This window comes from Chiloscyllium punctatum, chromosome 22 (assembly GCF_047496795.1).
Source record: "Chiloscyllium punctatum isolate Juve2018m chromosome 22, sChiPun1.3, whole genome shotgun sequence".
Taxonomy (NCBI): domain Eukaryota; kingdom Metazoa; phylum Chordata; class Chondrichthyes; order Orectolobiformes; family Hemiscylliidae; genus Chiloscyllium; species Chiloscyllium punctatum.
The window spans coordinates 57631407-57654331 of NC_092760.1; the positions used below are offsets into that span (position 1 = coordinate 57631407).

General features: G+C 39.7%; 1 protein-coding gene across 10 annotated transcripts in view; it reads right to left on the bottom strand.

Annotated features, from left to right (window-relative positions):
* plekha7b (pleckstrin homology domain containing, family A member 7b) overlaps positions 1 to 22925 on the bottom strand; it is a 463115-nt gene that overhangs the window by 87105 nt on the left and 353085 nt on the right. For all 10 annotated transcript variants that reach the window (XM_072592395.1, XM_072592385.1, XM_072592393.1 and 7 more), the window contains 2 exons: positions 17374 to 17853; positions 239 to 758 (listed from right to left, as the gene is read on the bottom strand). In XM_072592395.1, the coding sequence (XP_072448496.1) occupies positions 239 to 758; positions 17374 to 17853 (1000 nt within the window). The remainder of the gene's footprint in view (positions 1 to 238; positions 759 to 17373; positions 17854 to 22925) is intronic.

Genomic DNA, 22925 nt, shown 5'->3' on the forward strand with positions numbered 1-22925 from the left:
GCATTTTCCTATGGCACTGACAGCGGAGAAATTTCTACCAAGGATCCATGATCAGGATCTGGAATCTTAACTAATTTTCCACGTCCAATGTTGCCTCTACCTTGATCATTTCTGAAATTGGCTTAACCAGCATGGACTTGGAGATCGTATGTAAGATTAGGTGCATCATATTACGAATCAATGCATATCGAGAAAAATGCCTAGTCTGTTCTGAAATCATGTAAACCACAGAATTTACCTTTGTCAAAGTGCCATGGGTTCTTCTTGGAGATCCCGATAAGAAGATCTCAGCTGGCCTTTTCTCCGAGGGTTTGACAGTGACTCTTTCTGCTGGAGTGTGGGGTCTTCTGGGTGAGAAGGCTTTAGGAGGACCTGGTGGTGGGATCTCTGAGGGAGATGGAGGGACAGAGATCGAACGAGGAACATCAAAGGCAGATTTTGCTAGGCCAGAGTCAAAGTCTGTGATATGTGAGGGATAGAGTGGTGCAGTGGGGCTGCCATGCTTAAACTGCTGCCTCTGCTGCCACTCATACAGCTGCCATACAGTGCCCTCCTTAGTGGCCTTTCGATCTTCATTTGACATTTTTAAGTGACTAACACGGTCCTGAGCATACTTGTAATCACTCGGTAGGTTATGATTTGTACCAAGGGAACTTTCTGAAGGTTGCCCGATATTCTTTGGCAGAGTTTGGTAATTCTCTGGGTAAGGCTGAGGTTGACTGAGTGTACGGTGTGGAAGGGTCTGAGCAGATGCATGGCTGAAAGAAAATCAAAGCATAGTAAATGGCAGATCATGCAGAAAGATACACAGATTTTTCAATTATTACAATAATCAATTCTCATAACTTTTCCCTCAGTTTACATTGTAAATCAGGTTAATTGACTTGCATCTTACTGATGTTTGAGGGATTTTATTACACGCTAACTAGTTACCGCATACGCCTACTAAATGCCTACTTGTCAAAACTTCCACATAATTTCAACTATGTGCATTATTTAGAAGATATACTAAGTATCACGATATTTGTTAAATAAACACTTTTTTAAAAATTCCAAGTCATTTCTACAAATCACGTTGTCGTCTGTGACAGCTCCCTAAGACCTTGAATAAACATTTTTCCAGATACAGGCCAGCATTTGTTGTCCATTCCTGGTTGTCCACAAGAAGGTGGTGGCTTGCTGCCTTCTTGAACCGCTGCAGTTCATATGGTGTAGGTTCACCAACTGCTCTCTTAGGAATGGAGTTATCGGATTTTGATCCAGTGATGCGAACAGGAACAGCAGTGATATATTTGGGATGGCTTGGGGCTTCGAAGGGAACATGCAGCTTGTTGGAATTCTCATGTGACTGTTGCCCGTGGCCTTCTTAATGAACGGGGTGATGATTTTGAAGCTACTGTCAAAGCAGCCTTGGGTGAGTTAGTGTGGTGCATCTTATATATCGTATACACTGCTGTCACTGCATGTCAGTGGGGGAGGAAATGGTTATTTAAAGTGGTGGATTTGATTGCCAATCAAATGGGTTGCTTTGGCATAAATGGTGTTGAACTTCTGGAGTGTCACTGAACCTGCACACATCTAGTCAAGTGAAAGGTATTCTATCGCAATCCTGATTTGTGCCTGGCAGATGATCGGTAGGTTTTAGTGAGTTAAGTAGTGACTTAATTGCCTCAAGGTTTTCAGTCTTTGACCTTATATGACCATAGGAGCAGAATTGGGCTAATCAGCCCATCATGTCTGCTTTGGCCATTCAATGAGATCATGCTAATCTGATAAGCCTCAACGCCATTCTAATGGCTTTTCCCTATAACCCTCGATTCCCCTGTTGACTAAACATCTATCTGTCTCAGCCTTGAATACCACTAATGACCCAGCTTCTACAGCCAACTGCCGCAAAAAAATCCATAGATTCACTACTCTCAGAGAAGAAATTCATCATCACTGTCTTAAATGGTTAATCCTTTATTTTGCAATTATGGGTGATCTGGTCCATGGGGTTAGCCTGAGGACGTTGATAAAGTGGATTCAGTGGTGGTAATGCCAGTGAAATGTCAAGGGGATATGTACAGATTGTTTCTTGTTGGAGACAGTCATTGCTCGTCACTTGCGTGGCATAAATATCACTATCATTTGTCAGCTTAAATATTTATTTCCCTTCCTCCTAGCTATCTGAATGCATTGATCAACGGCTACAGTACTACTGCTGGCATTGTGCCATCCCATACAGCTCCTGAATGTTCATGGATGAGTCTTGAAAACATGTACAAGTAGGTTTTTTGACTGCGGAGAACTTCATAATGTAAATGCTTATTATTTTTAAACCTACGTTTACTTTTTGAACAGTTAGAAGTGAGAACTCAGACGAACCGCTGACCTACCTAACATTGCCTTAATCACTGGTTATGGAGGCAAGTTATAATGTTTGATTTTCCCTCTCCCGAACTGAAACCAGCTAGCTAGACAGTAATACAAGAATTTTTGCCTTTAAATTTAAAATGCAGGTAAATTGATCAGTCAAACAGATGCTACTGTCTAGCAACAAAACAGACTTTGGTAGTTGAGAAAATAACTTCGAATAGAAAATGTTTTGATGGTGAAACAGAATTTGCTTTTAAAAAAAGGTGCTCAATTGATTAGGGAGGTTATTTTTTAATCACACTGAACAGTTGTAAATTAATAGCTAGAGGCAAAAGACAATAACGAAATACAAATACTGATTGTGTGTCAAGTCTCCTTCTATTCAGGTATATGATAAAATGACAGAAATACTCAACAATTATGGCATCAAGAAACATCAACTTACCAATAACATGGCCACTAACATTCAGTTCAGGTAATGCTAGACTACTTAGCTCAACCCATATAGTAAATGTTGATCCAGACATGGATGCAACAGAACAGGCAAAAGCAGATGCCTTGACTTCAAAGCAACTTTTAGACACAGAACTAAATGGCTGATATCAAAAGCTTGGGGACCAGTCACCACAGTGACATGATATCACAATAGGAATTCCACAGAGACGTGCTCAGTGTGGACTCATGCTCAGCTGATTCAACAATGACCATTGCTCTCGCAGGAATAGAACTGTTCAATGATGATTTCACAATGTTTAGCTCCATTTCAACTCCTCTGATCATTCAGTGATTCATGTCAGCAACAGAAAAATGGCTAGATAATATCTGATTTCATCTCATTCACACCAACTTTCCTGAAAGGCACCATAATCGAAGAACCTCCTACAGATCAATATTGTGGGGGTCAGAGTTAATGAGATTTTGATGAGAGCAGAGGCATCAACACAGTGGCTGCAAGAAAAAGGCAGAACTTGGGTAATCTCCAACAGATGGTTCATGACTTCTCAAAGTCTCTGTCCACCAATGACTGCCAGGCATGATTAACGAGTGCACTCTCCATGGGAACACTTCCAATCATAAGTCTGCTTACTCACCAATCAGCACTTTCATCTCATACAATGTAATATTATTTCCCTTCACATTGGTGTTTCTTGCAAAATGTCCTGATCAGTTCAAGAGAAAAGCTTCAAAAAAAAGGTCCTTTTTTCAAACTCTGTACAACAAGGCAACTATTTGTAATCTTGATAAAGTTGCACTGTGCACTCACACTGAAGTGGCCTAAATATGACATTTATTAACGTTTCTACAAAATCAATGTAGTACAATAAAAGATGCTTTTTTTCAACAACTTATTCAATACAAAAATGGCAGGCCACGCCATACATTGAGCTATCAATCTAAGCTGTGGGGATACTCCAAAACTATATTTCAGGAGAAAAGAAAATGCTCAGGACTTAATAGTATGAAGGTAATTTTGCATGATCCAATTTTACACTGGTTAATATATAACCAATTAGCGATAATAAAAAATAATAAAATATTAATAGTTAACTGGAACCATAAAACAAATCATTTCTATTAAACTTTGTAACTCGATTTCATAACAAAAGTAATGTCTGCATCTGGGTACGTGTGTGTTTCTACACAGACACTTGACAGCACAGCTATAATAACTCAACTGTAGAAAATGCTACCACTTTGTGTTTAATATTAAACAGGCACAAAAACTGATACCGAGCACGAGAATTCTATTCAACCTTATTAATGGAACTGCCAGAAGTCAAGTACAACTGGATAAAAGAAGCTTTAAATAAACAGTGAAACATAACTCAGTAGTAATGAATAAACATTAAACATAAAGTGGCATACAGGCCCTACGTTACAGGACTGTGTGTAACACACATTATCCGCAAACAAAGACCACGCAGGACTGACACCAATGGGTCAAAGTTAATATCCTCCAAAACCAAGTCTGGCAATTGCAATGCACAATTACCCCAAATCTGTTGGCTGTAATGAATTCAAACAGTCTGCTTTTGAAAGAAAATCAATATTCAGTCAGTGTTAACCATGCTGTTGATCGGCTTGATGCCTGAGCAGAGGATCAGTAGTGTGAGCGTTCGGCCTCAGTTACTCGTTTAAAGCCAACCTGTGGGGGGGAAAAAGGGGTTCTTGTAGCAGTGTCCCCACTTCTGGAACATGAGACTTGGGCTCAAAAATCACCTGTTCCAGAGATGTTTGATTACATTTCTGAACTGGTCGATGAGAAAATATTTTATGCTAACCTGTATGCCTTTAGGGGAAGAACTGTGGTTGAAGCAGGTTTTGTAGCAATTGAATTTGACCCTGGAAAAACAATAAATGGCACAGCTTGAAACAGCATAGTTTCAAAGCTTTTAGGCACACCCAGAGATGCCTTCTCAACCGATGCTCAAAAGACAATAGGAGCAGTTAACCATGCAGGGCAATGCCAGGAGTCAAACCCAGCAGACCTGGATTCAATGCCACTAAACATTCATGGGCTCAACTAGCTGGTTTGTAAAGCAGGGACACCAACAATACAAGCTCAATTTCTGTACTGGCTGAGGTCACTATGAAGGTCCAGCCCTTCTCAACCTCAGTCTTCATGGTAACAGATTAAACCCTTGCCACCAGTCATGTCTCTTTTGAGAGAGGGCAGCTTATGCTGCTCTGGGACAACAACAACTGTGGAGTAAAATGACCTCAAATGTGAAGCTGAGGCCACTGAATATCTCTTCAAATGCCATATCCTACCAAGTTGCACTACTCTAATTACCACAACCCTATTACCAATTAATCAGTACTTGAATCAAAATAGAGACAGCTTTTACTCAGACACAAAGTTCTACTGTACGCCTCATAGTTCTATCGCAGAGAATGCACACAATTGCCAGCTATTCAACTATAATCATCATTTCACTCAAACATATTGCACCAGCCTCACTGACACAAAGGTCAAAGTGGTACACAACCAGAGATAGCAGATGCCAACTGGAATTGATGGATGCAATTTCGTGTCCTACCACCCTTGAAAGAAACAACTTTGGCCATTATTGGGATGGTCACTGCTGGAGCCTTGGATAGCCCAGGAATCAAAGATGACAATATCATTAAACCCAATACAGCTTGTCCCTACAACTCATTCTCTTATGATTTGCAAGCTGCAGATGATGTAATGTTTCCTCCCCAACTCTCTCAACCACAACTTAGTCTTGTGCTGTTAATCCTTTTAGGTATCCAACAGGTACAAAGCGGCCAGGCGATAAAAGGACAGAAGCCAGAGAGAGACTAATGAAGAGAGTAAAGCTTTGTCACTTAATTTCAGGCCGAGAGCCTCCAGCTCAGATAAAAGATTACTGAGATTGCTAAACTGAAATTCTGGAGGAGTGGCAGTGACACCGTAGAACACAATTGTTTACCCACTCTCAGGAAAAAGAAACATGCATAATCCCCCACACTGTCGCTGGGTGAGATATCGGTGAGCTAACCAGCTGAGTGCACTGCCACCCAGGCTGGAAGGGGTGCAGATTAACTTCAACTCAGCGAAAGTGAGGACTTCAGATGCTGGAGTTTAGAGTCGAGAGTGTGGTGCTAGAAAAGCACAGCAGGTCAGGTAGCATCCAAGCAGGAGAGTCAACGTTTTGGGCAAAAGCCCTTCATGGAGAGAGCCCTGATGAAGGGCTTTTGCCTGAAACGTCGACTCTCCTGCTCCTTAGATGCTGCCTGACCTGCAGTACTTTTCCAGCACCACACTCTCTGTGCAGAGGAACTTTAGGCCTTCCAGTCTCAAAGCTCCCCAATGGCATCCGACAATATAATCTCCAGTTTTCTCACTGTAAACATGCAGTCTCGCTGCAGCCACTGTGTCAGAGCACGAAGACAGGCATAGGCACACAGATGATGAGCACTGAGGGACAACATGAGTATAATTAGTTTGAATACAATATGGAATTATTTGATTTATAAATACATTCAGTATGTGTTACAACCCTCTTGGGAAACTGCGCTGATTCTGAAGTCTCACTACTTTTGGAACTGCTGCAAAAAGTAAAGATCTAATCAAAGCACACAAAATCCTTATTTGTATATCTGATGAAATTAATTTAACTGAAATCACTGATCAGATTTCTGTACTTTACAAAAACATATATTTATTACAAGTAAGTAAATTCTAACCACAAGTGAACAACGATGAATTATCAATGTATGGCTCTACTAGTTAAAATCCTAACGCCTTTTAAATACATGAGGCAAAAATGATGACTGCAGATGCTGGAAACAAAAGTTTAGATTAGAGTGGTGCTGGAAAAGCACAGCAGGTCAGGCAGCATCCGAGCAGGAAAATCGATATTTCGGGCAAAAGCCCTTCAACCAGGAGTGGACAAGCTCACAAAAAATAAAGTGGAGGGCTTTAGGAAAAAGAACAGAACTACAATTCAATGGTGTACCAGCCTACAGGTTTACTGTGATGATTTTTTTTGACTGCACGACTTTCTGTTCTTCAATCTTGTTTCTGCAAGTTCATTTTATTTCTTTGCCAGAGGCATAGGGCAATTGGCACGCTAACTGAGTTATGAAGAAAGGCTGGACAAGCTGGGACTTCTTTTCCACTGGAGTCGAGGAAGTTGAGAGGTGACCCTATAGCAGCTTATGAAATCATGAGGGGTATAGATAAGGTTAATAGTAGCTGTTCCTTCCCTAGGATGGCGGATTTCAAGATTGGCTGGTGGGCATATTTTTAAGATGAGAAGGGAAAGATTTTTAAAAAGACACAAGGGGCAATTTTTTTACACAGAGGGTAGTTCGCACATGGAATGAATTTCCTGAGGCACTGGTGGATGCAGGCACAGATGCAACATTTAGAAGACATTTGGATAACTGCATGAATAGGAATGGTTTGGAGGGATCTGGGCCAGGAGCAGACAGGTGGGGTTAGTTTATTTTCAGCATGAACTGGTTGGATCGATGGGTCTGTCTGAGCTGTATGCGACAATAGCTTGCAGCAATTACTGGGAGAATAGAACTGGCTTTATTCAGGTATTTTTTACTGCAGAGAGACAAGTGATACCACCTGCCCTTTCAGCAGTCTGGAGGATTCTCACTGTATTGTTCATACCTGCAAGCTATTTAACTACCCAGCAATGAACCAGTTTTCATCAGGCAATGCTCTTTGGTACCCATAACTTGTCACAATTGCCCAAACCAATCACCTCCTTGTTGCCAGCCAAATCTCAATCTACATACACCACTGGTTCCAGACCATCTAAGAGGTTTGTGCCACTGCTTGAATAAAGCAGCAGTGTAAACGCCACTTAGAATGAGTTGCAGCTAAAAAGTGCAGCAATTCTTCTCACAGTCAGTTGTTTTAAACCAGTCCTTTTTCCGTTCCAGTCCACAAAAGTACAGGAAATAAAACTGTACAGTTTTTCATATGGAATATTCATTTTGTCGTGCCTTTTATTATTTCCACTGTGGCCAAGTGGACATGATGATGGCTGTTGAAGATTAAGTTGAGCCGACTGACAAATGGAAAATTAGAATGGAATTAAAATGGAAGAAACCCAGACAACCCTTGACTGGCCAGGCCATCCACCCAAAGAGCTCCTCATTGCATTACCTGTAACTGAGACCTTGCACATATTATTGGTTATGCAGCTTCAGGTATGAGAACTGTTCCCTTGGCTTGGCTGATGTGGTCATCTGACAGGAGGCCTTTTCTTTATCCTCCCTCTTCCAGCAACCTGTCACACTCTGTAGGGCTACTGTTAATTGTCCAAATCAATTAAATGAAATGGCTGATACTATACCAATATCTGGGAGCAACAGGTTTACCCTAAATCCGCAGTGTCAGCAAAAACTCTTTAGCATCTACCAGGTCACTCTTTGTAGACTTTGGAAACATTGAACAACTACAGAAAGCAGCAAACACTTGATAAATAAAAGCAAAAGAAAGAACCAAGAAGAAACTAAGCTACACATAGGTAATGAGCCCTTTAAATGATGCTGGTGATTACATTAGTGCCTGGAAGCATTAAATACTTGGTTAAGTGCAGTAACCATTACTTACCATGATGTCGTAACAACTTGGTTGGAAAGGAAGAGCTGGTAGGACACAGATCTGAGGCGAGTATGCTCCTAACAGTCTCTTCATTAATATACATCACATGCACATAATCTGTAAATAAGTTATGCAATAAACTGGTGGGGGACTTTCTTTCTGCTGAATGCATGTTCAGCTACACAATATGAAGAGGGAATATCAACTGGAATGGTGAATGTGGATAGAGTGAATAGCCAAGTTCTTTTTTACCCCAGGGTAGGGGAGTCCAAAACTAGAGGCAATATGTTTAAGTTGAGAGGGGAAGAATATAAAAGGAACCTAAGGGTCAACCTTTTCATGTGTGTATGGAATGAACTGCCAGAGGAAGTGGTGGAGGTTGGTACAATTACAACATTTAAAAGGCATCTGGATGAATAGGAAAAGTTTACAGGATTATGGGCCAAATGCTGGCAAATGGAATTAGTTTAATTTAGGATATCTGGTCGGCATGGACAAGTTGGACTAAAGGGTCTGTTTCTGTGCTGTACAACTCCGACTGTGACCTGCAGCTCCCAAAACCAGCGCTGCGCTGATTGGCACAATAATCTACCTGGACTTGACACTTCTGGCAGTCATTTGCTGCAGAGGCACTCATGTTTCCAACAAATACTACCAACTTGACTCATCTCACAGACACCATTTTAGACACTGCATGGCACCCATGGCAAACAAACAATTAGCACTAACAATCAGATTTTCGTGGCACTAAAGTTTACTTGATTAATTTTACTAGTCAGTCAGATGCCACTCCAGAATAAAAGCAGACAAGGTAGGATGATATTCTGGTACAGGATGATATTCAGGGCAGGGTTGCTTTGTCAGAAGCCTTTACATCACGCAACAAAATGGAGTTCCATATGCCTTGTCTAGAGCACAAGTAAATTGTTGCAAACCCATGGTACTATGCAACTATGCAGCAAATACTCCCTGTCACCTGACTAAGATTTCTCCCTCAAAATCACTAAAAGGAAACTAACTGGCCACTCAATCACAATGCTGCAAGCTGAGTCTAAGAGTCTGCAAAATACTTCATAGATCTACATAACAATTAAATCACTTCATAGTAAATTCATATTGGTGAAGCATCTGGATGTTTCAGAGAAGACTGGCCAGATGCAGGAGAAAAGTCTTTCTCCCTCGCCCCAGTCAGAGAAATGCTCATTTGGAGAGCTCGTACAGACACAATGTGAACTAAATGCCCCCCCCACCTTCTGCAGTCACAGATAATTCTGTGACTCATTTTATCATTCAGGAAACATCTTTCTTAAAAATAAAGATTACTTCCTCATTTTTCCCTCCACCCCAGTTGTTGCCCCTTGCTGAATTGCAGTATAGTATGGTAGATACTGTGACCACTGTGACACCTTATCCCACCTTGTGATGTTATAGATCGACAAATACTTAAGAATTTGTGTCTTTTCAAGAACAGAGAATCACACAGAAAATTTATGGTCACAGAACTAAAGCAATAAGATATCACAGCAGCAAGTACACTGTGCACTAAAACTGCACTTAGCCAATTTTTACAACTTCTGTTTTCAGAACAAACTCCCAGTTTGATTTGGAATTGATTGTGGAAATTACAGGTGGAAAAAAATTGTGCACAGCCGTTGCTTTTTAAAGACTGAGTGCCTGCTGTGTGACCCATTCTGTCTCCAATATGTAAATCCCATATGGAACTCTGGGACTTTATTTCGCAAAGAAATTTTGTGCAGCATGGAACCTGCTCTGATGATATTTGAGGATATGTTGGTACTGAATTCTAATATATCTTACTTGCGTAAGCAGAAGTGATATTCCTTCTAAATAGACCTTAGGGAAGGCCGATATTCTGTTCAACAACTAAAGCAGGCTCTAATTTAACAACAGCATTAGTAGCAAGCTGTTGAGTTTCTGATCAATCAGGAGTGGAAGGGATGATGTTTGGAATTTGTCAATGAGAGGATTTTTAATTTAAAAGATCCCATGAGGGACAAAATGATTGAACTAGACCTTGTTTCTGAGACTGCAATACCCACAGGAATGGAAGGGGGGGGGGGGGGGTACCTGAGCAGGCAGTCCCTTCATCCACCATTCCTAAACAATTTAAGCAGCATACCACAGGCAGAGCTATGCTATCCTATAAGCAACAGATCAGAACAAAGTTCTACCAAGGCCAAGGTGAAATGTATAAGATGTGAGGAGTGGGGACACTTGTAATCAAAATAGAGATAAAATGTCATGGTCTGACACTGTTGTAACTGAATGTTGAGTCCTAAAAGCTATTGCGTACCGAAGTGAAAATTAAGGTCTGCTCCTCCAGTTTGCTTTGAGCTTCATTGGAATATTGCAACAAGTCTAGGACGGAAATGTTAACACACAAGCAAGATTGTTTATATAAATGTCATACAACTGGACGGATGGTCTCAAGGAACATCTTAAAGGAGGGAAGTGATGGCAGGTCGGAGTGCATTCTCAAGTTTAGGGCCGAGGCAGCTAATGGCATGGATGCCAATGATGGAACCATTAAAGTCAGGAGTGCTTAAGAGGTAGGATTTAGGGAAGTTTAATGAATGCTGTGGTCACACAAAAAAAGGACTACAGCTCTTCAGGGTGGCAGCACACTACCCCACCATCTCAAAGGCAACTCGGCAGGGGAATTAAATCCTGGCTCAGCCAGCAATGCCACGTCACAAATTAACTTTACAAAAAAGGGCAGTCACGGATTGGGTATTCTGCAGCAAGTTCACTTATCTCGAATCTCCACAGGCAATCCATCACTTACAAGGCTGTGGCCTTGATGGAATACTTTATACTCGTGGATGAGTGGAGCTCCAACAACATTTGTGCAGTTCAATACAAAGCTATCAACTGCATCATTATCCCATTCACCACCTAAAACTAAGGTTGTAAAGTTCAGCCAAATTAAATTATTTATAATGCACTAAAGCTTTAGTATATTTTCAGTGTTTGCATTAATAACTACTCCAAATGATTGAAAACTACTACTTTGCCTTTCTGTTACTCTCTCCACCACCACTAAACCATCACTGCAGTGAGTACTGTCGAAAAGATTCACTGTAGCAACCGTGTGGACTTGTTTGGCTCAAGGGCCTGTTTCCACACTGGAGGGAATCTAATTTCAAAGTGTATCTCAGGACATTGAAAGTTAGGGAGAAAATTACAGGGCCTCCAGCAGAGATATTTGCATCATCCTTAACAATGGGTGAGGTGCTGGAGGACTGAAGGGTGGCTAATCCTGAGCCTTTATTTTAGAAAGGCTGGAAGGAGAAGCCTGGGAACTATAGACCTGTGAGTCCAACATCAGTAGTGGGTAAGTTTTGGAGGTGATTAAGCCAAAGATAGGATTTACAAGCATTTGGAGAGTCAAGGAAATATCAGGGATTGTCAGCATGATTTTGTGCAAGAGAAATCACGTCTCACAAACTTGATTGAGTGTTTTGAGGAAATAATCAGTAAGATTCACAAGGGCAGGATTCTTTACTGGACTTTAGTAAAGCCTTGGACAAGGTTCCACACGGTAGACTAATTAGTATATTAGTCACATGGGATTTAGGGTGAGCTTGCCAATTAGATAAAAAAGTTGTTTTACATAACGACACGGAGGGTGGTGATGGAGGGTTGTTTTTCAGACTGGAAGCCTGTAACAGGCGATGTTCCACAGGGATCGGTATGGGTCCACTTTTGGTTGTCATTTATATAATTGATTTGGATGAGAAAATAGGAGACACGGTTAATAAGTTTGCAGATGACACAAAAATTGGTTGTGTAGTAGACAGTGAAGAAGGCTATTGAAGATTCTAAGCAGATCTTAATCAACTGGGCTTAATAAGCTGAGGTGTAACAGATGGAGTTTAATTTGGATAAGTGCGAGGCATTGCATATTGGTAAAACAAACAAGTCCAGGACTTATACAATTAATGATAGGGCCCTAGGTAGTGTTGTACAACAGAGAGACATAGGGTTTTAGATACATAATTATTTGAAATTTGTATCACAGGCAGACAGGGTGGTTAAGAAGGTATTTAGCATGAATGCCTTCTTTGCTCAGTCCTATGAGGATAGGGGTTGGGGCATCATGTTGAGATCATCAGTGAGGCTTCTTCTGGAGTACTGTGTGCAGCTCTCGCCACCCTGTTATAGGGAGGATATTAAACTGGAGAGGGCTCAGAAAAGACTTACCAGGTTGTTGCTGGGAATGGAGCATCTGAATTATAAGGGGAGGCTGGATGGGTTTGGACTTTTTTCAATAGAATGTAGGAGGTTGAGAGATTACCTTACAAAAGTCTACAATATCATGAGGGTAATAGATAAGGTGCATACCAAAGATCCTTTCCCAAAGGTGGGGGCACATTTTTAAGGTGAGAGGAGAAAGATGTAGAAAAAGGATATGGGCAACGTTTTAAAAAAAAAGAGTACTTAGTTGCAATGTTTAAAAAACATTTGGATAAGTAAATGAATAACAAACATTTGGAGGGATATGGACCAAGCACAGACAGGTGAGACTAGTTCAACCGAAGGGTTTGTTTCTGTGATGTATGACTCGAAAACACAAGAGAAAAATATGTTAGTTGAAATTTTTAGCTAAAACCTTAAAAAGAGAATAATAAAACCTTAACAAGAGAAAATAGCACCAAACTGAACAATTAGCACACAAAATTAGTTTATTACTACTTAGCTGCCAAGATGGTCTTCGAATTGAACTGCTTGAATACATAGAAGAGTGCAAAAAACCAGTCTACAGACAGGTCAGCAGACACAGTAGTCGTCACTTTCAGAAACTATAGGCAAGCTTAACACTTGTTCTTGGGAAAAGGTTAGAAGCTTTTATTAAAGTCATGATTACAAAAGAATGAAGTATTCAGGCAGAGTCAACAAGGTTTTGTGAAAGTGAAGTATGTTTAAGCAAGTTAGTCGAGTTCTTGGAGGAAAAAACATGCAATGTTGATGAAGGGAAAATCAGCAGATACTGCATGATTAGATTTCCAGAAGAACAAAGGTGCTATATCAAATAACGTTGTGAAAAAAGCAAGAGTCCACAGAGTTGGAGAAAATCTATAGACACCGATACTACATCATCTCTGTTTCAATTAGCTAGTCAAAGCAAAAATGGCTATTTCATTGTTCGGCAAGATATAATGAGTGGAATGTTACGGAGGTCAGTGCAACTACTCAACACTTCAAAACTTAGATAAAGGATATGGAAGACTTAGGAAAGCAAGTTGTGAAGGAGACATAGGGAGACTACAAAAAAATATTCAGTATTTCAAATGGTGGGCAAAGATTTAGCAAAGGGTGCATGTGAGAAAATATAAAATTGTCTCTTCTGGCTGTTATCTCAATAGTTAGCCATTGCAGAGTTCTATCAGTAGTTGAACTCCCAGGAAAAGTGCCGAGCAAAGGCAAAGTATTTTCTCAAAGGAAAGCAAATTGTCTTTGCATGCAAAGTAATTCACCCTTAACACAAATTGAAATGATCCACACATGGAAGATGAGTTTAATTTAATGATGCATTGTTTCAATTCATGGACTTATGTTCAGGAATTGTAGAATTCCTAGCACTTCAAACTAAAATGCTTCTCAACTTGCATATTAAAAAACTAAACAGTTATGAAAATTGAGTAATTTAATTACCTCATTCTTTAGTAATGAGATACTACAGACATGAACTATGCACAAGTATTAACATTAATAGCTGTACATCTCACCAAGTAAAAGGAATATCTAAGATCTGCCACAGCAAAGCAAATTTTAAAATTGGTTGACATTTTGGAATATTCCCACATAGAAATTAAAATGATGTGACTGGCAAAAGCCATTAAAGCATGCGAGTGAAACAAGAGTTACACATAGGGAATGTGGAACACAGTTACTTGAAATTAATTTGCAGGAAATCCTGATAATGTATGGAGTTAACATATCAGAAGTCACCACGTTAAACATAATAAATGACAGTGAATAAATCTTATTGTCATTTATTGCTTATAAATGAACGCCCATTCAAACATTATTTCACAAAACCATTTATCATTTCACATCATACTGATTCTAACCAGCATTTCTGTGGAATGGTTGCACTGATCAAAGAACATCCCAAATTTAGAGATAGAAAAATAACAGTGGAATTACATTGATTGGGGGTTGATAGTTGGGGCAGAGGGTTTGCCTCGATGTTTGATACATATGGCAGTTTGTATCAACTTAGTTGGACACATAACTTTTGTATATTCGCACTGTCTTATTCACACAAATCCCCTTCCCACAGAACCTGTTAATACACACAGGGCCTGCACCAAGACCACGAGGTGGTCAGTTTATATGATTCAAGGATTTGTTAAAAACAGAAAACAAACCCTCAAGCTTTTGCAATGCATACTAATCCACTTCAATACTGCAGACAACCACTACATATGAAAGCAACCTCTAAAAATTTGGTTCATCATGCTTCAAGAACAATCCAAACTTGTGATATCCACACTGCTCAGAGGAAGACCAGAGGTGGCACAACTGCATAAATTCCCCCCAAGCACCAATAATGGCAACATGAACTGCCAGTTCAGTGGATGGCCATGCCAATCTTACATTGAATTCTTCAGTCATGAGATGATGTGCAGAATATGATGAAATCTCTTAGAGCATGGAAAAATGAGAAGTCTACCACACACCAAGTTCACAATGCAGTCCACCGTTCCTACTGGTATTTTCCCTTAGGTTCCGCTTAAGTTTGCGCTCACACATTTTTCCTGAATGTCATGCTTACACTCTCCTCCTTCATCTGACTTTAAGTAAGAAATTTCCTACATCTTTCTCAAGTTTACGATTCCCACAGTGCACACACCAGAATCTTAGTTCAGACAAGCATTCTCCCAAATGCTTCCTCACAAATCCAATCCCCACCGTTGTTTCTTTCAATCCATAGTGGTACTGCTCACATTTTCTGCTCTATCATTGCTCAATATTGTTCAATATACTTCTGCAATCTGATAACTAAATTTGGCTGCACCAGTCAAGTGGGGAGAAAGGAGCTGAGGAAAATGCAAACATGAATTGAGGAATGTTTCAGAGCTGATATCAGTAGAAGCATTTTTGGAAGCTAAGAACCATTGAACATTGAGCTTTCACCTCAATGGATGAAAATTATTGATCTTAACTTTTTTTTTGTCCTTTTCAACTTATCTTCTTCCCAGAATAGCTCCAGCAAGATATTTCACGTCAAGAGACATACTGGAGGTAAAATAAAATCCTTGTCACTCTCGAATCTTTTAATTATTGCCTGAAACAATATGCTCTGATTATCATTGCACCAATTAATGGAAATGCATTGACCTCACAAAATTTATGAATTTTCAACTCTTCCATCCGATCTACTTTTGGACATGCAAACAGTTGGGCTTACAACAGCAGTACTTGGATGGACTATGGGAACAACAAAGGGGTATCGAACTAAAAGGAATAGCACTTTTAAAGAGGTGGCACAGGCCCAATGGATCAATTGGTCTCCTTCCATGCTGTTAGGTTTGACAAGTCCAATTCAACACAAGAAAAGAGTACACATTCCAGATAAACCTCAAACAATACAGGCAAACTTGCTGATGGAACGTTTCATTATTAGAATGTGCCAGCTGAACCAAGAGTTTGCAGCATGACTCCTTGAGGTACATTTTGAATCCATTTAACTATATTTAACCATTGATTTCTGGTACTATAAACCCATCTACAATAACAGAAAGGTAATAATCTCATATTGATTATGGACAACAGTTTGACATTCTCCCTCAAGAAAATGCACTGTTATCTCTATTTGTACATTAATCTCAAGAGATTTCCAAGACAGCAATATTTTTGGGGCCATGAAAAGGACCACATTGACTTTAATAGAGTGAAATCAAGTTCAACTTTTAATGGCTGGAATTTTGGGGACATTGGCCTGAGTCTTAACGAATCATATTCTGCCCATCTGTTCACATGTAAACCAGTGCTTTTGCCAGAATATTGAGCAAGGCTGCTATTTTTTTGACTTGCTCTTATACATGGGATTTTTATTTGGGGCTTTGGGGACATTGCTTGCACTTCATGCATTTTATGTAAAAATACCAATCAGAAAAGATTTCCAAGAATGTTGCCAGGTTTGGAGGGTTTGAGCTAGAGGTAGAGGCTGAACAGGCTAGGGTTGTATTCCCTGGACTGTCAGAGGTTATGGGGGGACCTTATAGAAGTTTATAAAATCATGAGGCATATGGATAGGGTAAATAGTCAAGGTCTTTTTTATGGGGTGGGGGAAGTCCAGAACTAGAGGGCATAGATTTGGAGTGAGGGGCATAAAATTTAAAAGGAACCTAAGGGACAACTTTTTCATGCAGAGGGTGGTGCGGGTATGGAATAAGCTGCTTGAGGAAGTGTTGGAAGCTGGTATAATTACAGAATTTAAAAGGCATCTGGATGGGGATATGAATAGGAAGGGTTTAGAGGGATATGGACCAAGTGCTGGCAAATGGGACTAGATTAGGTTAGGATATCTGGACGACATGGACGAGTTGGATTAAAGGGTCTGTTTCCGTGCTGTACATCTCTATGAGTGTATGACTCTAATCCTGCTGATTTACATGCATTTATGATACAGACATACCCAAAAAAAAAGGAATAATCTATAAAAGTTCCTTCATTTTGGAATACATCACAGGAAATTACACCACACAGAGCTATAAATATTTCAAATGAGGATCTTAATTCTTTACGATTGTAATATCTTTAAAGGGTCTAAATCAGTCATTAATTCAAGTGCTTCTGAATGAAGCAGTTTGCTCATTTTATCACATCAGTAGCTGTTTTTATTTCTGTTATGGCTTGATGCTCAAGCAATGTATGTAGGCTGCTAATAAGTAAAAATGCATTCTGACCTTTTACTGCCTCCTTTGTGAGATTTCACCCAGTGTTCCACCTGCACCATGGAACTTTTCCGCTGGACATTTTTCGCTGTTTCCATTCCAGGCCCAAACTCCCTCCGATAAAGATCGGCACCATTCTGGTCTATCAGAGCAGCACTAGTGGGAGGCTGAATTGTGCCATTACGTTGTGTGGATTGTGGATGAGACAAAGGACGACGCTGTGGAAACATGTCACGTTCCATGGAACTTGTTTGCATCTTGTTCTTATTCACTCTTTGGGGCAGTATCTCCATTGGCTCCTTTTGAAAACCATATCTCTCTTCATCATCCCAATCTTTCTTTATTTCGTCATATTTTTCAAACCCAAACTTTTCATCTTGGGGTCTCCCAGCGCTGTCTCTGCTCTGAAGCACTTCTGCCTTTGTTAAGCCCTTATAAGAGTTGATGTAGTTGTTCCGAGTAAGGCGAGGTCTTTCAGCTTTTTCTGGTTCTCTGTAATAATATTGAAAACTTTTCGTAAAACAACTAAACAATGTAACTAAACAACCAAAACTGCCCCAGCAGTACCTGCAAATTGCTCTTCAGATAGTATTTTACAATATAGAATGAAGCTATTTGGCCCTTTGTTCTCTGAAGTGAAGTACCATTACCCAGTCCTTTTCCAATACCTTTCACAATGTTTCTTTCTCTCAGATATTTATTAAATCCCTCTTTAAGGCAACGATGGATCCTATCTCCACCAATTTTGCATTAGCTTACCATGCTGTAATATTATGTTGCATTTTTAAAAAAATCTGAGATCGACTATTGTTCTTTTACTGATCATTTTAATTTAAATTTAAACTCCCATCCCACATATTACACAAGGGAATCATTTCAATTGCCATATACGTCTTCATAGCTTTTGACATATAAGATACCCAAAATTCTACACCATAGTCTAATTGTCAGTGAACCCATACTTTTTAAGGCCCTAGAAATGCTTAGAGTGAACTTAATTTTTGGAGGGTTAGAGGTGGAAAGGGGTTATGTTTAGTGATTGAACATTGGGAAAGAAAAAAAAAAGCATTGAGAGACAATTCAAGTTAATTTCCCACCCCTCCCCAAACACTGTTGCAGTGGCTTTAAAACGATTGCAATTTTTATGCAACATCAGTACATTTTCTTCCTCTCCTGACTGCCTTTACTTTTAGAGTTAGAACTGTACAACACAGAAACAGATCCTTCAGTCTATCTTGTCCGTGCCAACCAGGCACTCTAAATTAATCTAACCCCATTTGCCAGCACTTGGCCTATATTCCTCCGATCCCTTTCTATTCATGTACCCATCCATTTCCCCTGGTCGCTCATTCCATACACGCACCATCCTCAAAAAGTTGCCCCTCAGGTTCCTTTTAAATCTTTCCCCTCTCACCTTGAACCTTTGCCCTCTAGTTTTGGACTTCCCTACCTTGGAAGACGACTTTGGTTATCCACCCTATCCATGAGAAGCCTCCCTAAAGGTGATCCCTCAGCCTTCAACACTCCAGGGATCCTCCAACCTCAGACACATCCTTGTAAATCTTTTCTGAACCTTTTCAAATTTAACAACATCTTTCCTAAAGCAGGGAGACCAGAATTGAATGCAGTATTTGAAAAGTGGCCTCACCGTTGTCTTCCACTTGATAATAGGGATGAGGAGTGCAGAGAGTGGAGTCCAAACTGCATTCATCAAAACCACATTTAGACAGGATAAGAAATGTGTGCTTCTGTTTCCCCTCATGCCATGCTCTCCTGTTCCCCCTCCCCCCAAAAAATTCTTGCTTCAGCCATTTTAAACAAAATAAACAGAGCCATTTTATTACAAATTTCAGTATTTTGCAAATATTTCCTCAATTATGACTCAGCAATAAACTTATGTTCAATTCAGTGAAATGACTAGGGGGACTTATCATTGACAGCAAGAAAGATTGCCCTAATTGCATCTTTTACTCGCTGTACCCCATAACATACAACAGAAAGATAAAAGAAACCTGCATGTGTATTTATTACCTATTCATCTCTTCCCGCTTTCTCTTCACCTCCTCACCCCCTGCGCCCCCACCCCACCCCAGTAAAGTTCAGAATGAGAGGCTACATTATTGCTACTGTTTACCATTCACAACAATATTGCCAGCGTATTCCTTGCAAATGTTTACAACTGTTTTAAACACAAGAGAAAAAAGAAATCCCCTCTTGACACTTTGGGATTAAAGCTCTGATTATTATTCAGCTGACAACAATTTCATGTAACATGTGAAGATGAAATTGAATTTCTTTCTTCAAGCCCAACGGTACATGAATTCTCACATGCCAAATAGTCATTGCTTTTCCACTGAATGTATGTTACCGTTCAACTACAAATTCAGCTGATAAATTATCTCAAAAAGATGGTAGACATTTGCCCAATAGACATCATCTGTTAACCTGCCTGACTGTAGCTCACTAACTAGGTGTATTTCATGGCATGATATGGAGTCAGGAAACATGGAAATCATATGGCATCCTGATCTGTACTGAAACAATAGTGTTGAAATATAAAATAGTCCCATTAAAGGATTTTTTTTTAGGGAGTGGGTAGAAAAGAAGTGAAACAGGGAAGCAACCTTTTTTAATCATTGTTCCTGTCTCCTCTTTTCTAAGTTCATGTGTTGATGCCAGGAGTAGACAAAGTCAGCTCGAGCTCCTATTGCTCCTCAAAATGACTTCCAGAAGTGCCAACATGAAGGCAGACAGATGGTGAGGAAAGGAGAAAAATAGCAATTACAGTCCTAAATATTGAAAACTTCTAAATTAATATGTAGTGATGGTAAATAATTAAGGCTAAATTGAATGTTGTGAAACAAAACTGTGCACAGTAAATAAGACTCCGCAGTTTTACCTGAAAACAATCTCCACACATGACTACATCATTATCAGGACTAATACATTTCAGACATTATACCAATATTCAGGGGTCCTAATCTAAAGTTTTTTTTCTAAAATAGATCAAGGTTTATTGCCTGAATCCCATCTTCCATGGTTGTTAGGGAATAACTCTAGAGTCAATGGTTACACTTCTCCCAAATGACAAACGTACAAGCATTAGCCCAGACAGTGAAAAACTTCTTCATTTGTAAGTATGTCACATGAAAATACCAAACATAGGAACAGGAATAGGCCATTTGGCTCTTTGAGCCTACTCTGCCTCTCAATATGTTCATGGCTGATCATCCAACTCAGTTCATGCTTTCTCTCCAGATCCTTTAATCTGTTTAATCATAAAATCTACATCTCTATCTTTCTTGAAAGTCTTCAATATTTTGGCCTCAACAGTTCCCTGTGGCAGAGAATTCCACAGGCTCACCACTCTGTGGGTGAAGAAATTTCACCTCATCTCTGTCTTAAAGAGCCTATCCATTACCCTGACACAGATTTCTGGACCTGTACTCCCCATTCAATGAGAACATCCTTCCTGCATCTTCTCCATCTAATCCTGTATGAATTTTACAGTTTCCTATGAGATCACCACTCATTCTTTGAAACTGTTTTGAATACAGTCATAACTGATCCAGTTTCTCTTAACATGACATCCTGACGTCCTGGGAATGGATGACAGACACTTGTAATCACTCCTCAGCTGATATCCATGGACTTTAAGGCAGTATTACTACATTAGGATTGTAATCCTCTCAAGAGCCGAACCACAGGATTCTTGAAACAACCCCTTGTTGAGCCCAGGAATAAAACATGAGACCTCCTTGCTTCACACAGTTCAGGCAATTACTAAGCTGTCAGACAGTTTCCTTTTTGGGCTTTATATACATAAATGTAATCACATGCTCATTAACTCTCTTTTGCTAAAAGACTTATAATCCTTCATGATGAATGCTGTTAATTAAAAGGCATTAAGTTGAAGTATCCAATTGTTTCTTGTTTTATTGATGTGCTTAAAAGATTTGCCCTTGCACAACATACAATGAAAGTGAAATCACCTAAAGTGAAGCTGCACATTTGAGCTGAATTTTAATTTCCTAAAATTTCAAAAGCTTAATCAATATTCTGCAAATAACATGAACATGTAGTGCTTAAAACTCACTCCACATTTAAAACAAGTCAAACATCTCTACAGTACAATAATTCACACGAGACAAACTACCACATTTTAAAATCTAACTTTCAACTGTCTTTATATCGTATGCCCCAAAATCTAGTACCAATTTATTACACAAGTATGACATCCTGAACACGTCACCTAACAATTTCACAAAGTAACATTCATATCAGGCATATATATCATTCTGACAGCATTAATATCCCAAGTTTATTTTGCTTCCATTGGCAATTCCATAGCTTTTTAGAATTTATTAAAGTCTGCATTAAAGAAAATGCATCTATCCCTTACCTTGTATCATAAACACTGGCAACAAACTACATCTGAAGAACACCAAAAAGAGTACCATGGATTCCTTCTCTGCAAATAGGTCTCAACTCAAATCAATCACCAGGTTTTTAAATCACATTAGGCGACCTCTAATATTCATAATTAATTACATCCACAGATTGTGCATTGATATACCTTGGAGCTGTAAACACAACATTGACATGCTCCTTGAACCTATTTTTCCTCAAGGGATTTGTTTCCCTATTTTGCATTTCACATTGCAAGGAAAGTTTACTGATTTGCAAAATTGTAGGGTAGGGTCCATCTCCTATAGCTAAGGTGCAGCTATGCATAGCAACATTATTCTACCAGATCAACTATAATTATGCTCCAAAATTAGCATTGAGTGAAATCTGTGCCTATATAAATCAGAGTAGTTGAGGAAACCTTCTGCATTTTGGCCACCCAGATTTCAAAAACTGCAGGTCTACACTAGCATGGGTTAAATACAGAACAAAGTATTTCTCATTGGCTGATACTGAAGTATCCTCAGGCAAAATAATGAGCATTTCAGTTGCTTCACATTAATTTTCCCACTTTGTGGCATTTGTCAAAGCTGCTCATCAAATGGCCAAATTATGACAACGTGATAATTTGGGCGGCACGGTGGCACAGTGGTTAGCACTGCTGCCTCACAGCACCAGAGACCCGGGTTCAATTCCCGCCTCAGGCGACTCTCTGTGTGGAGTTTGCACATTCTCCCAGTGTCTGCGTGGGTTTCCTCCCACAATCCAAAAATGTGCAGGTTAGGTGAATTGACCATGCTGAATTGTCCGTAATGTTAGGTGAAGGGGTAAATGTAGGAGTATGGGTCTGGGTGGTATACGCTTCGGCGAGTCGGTGTGGACTTGTTGGGCTGAAGGGCCTGTTTCCACACTGTAAGTAATCTAATCTAAAAAAAAAGTGAGTAGGAGCAAGAGTTGGCCTAGTCTGTCATTTAAGAACGTGGTTGATCTTTGACTTCAATCCTTGATTCCCATCTCACTTCCACATCTCTTGACTAAAGTCAAGAAAAATCTATCTATTGTTCAGAATTTTGAATGTTTCAATGAAAGCATCTCTCAATTCTTCTAAATTTTGGGGGTGTATATACACATGCTTCTCAATTTCTCTTCATGAAACA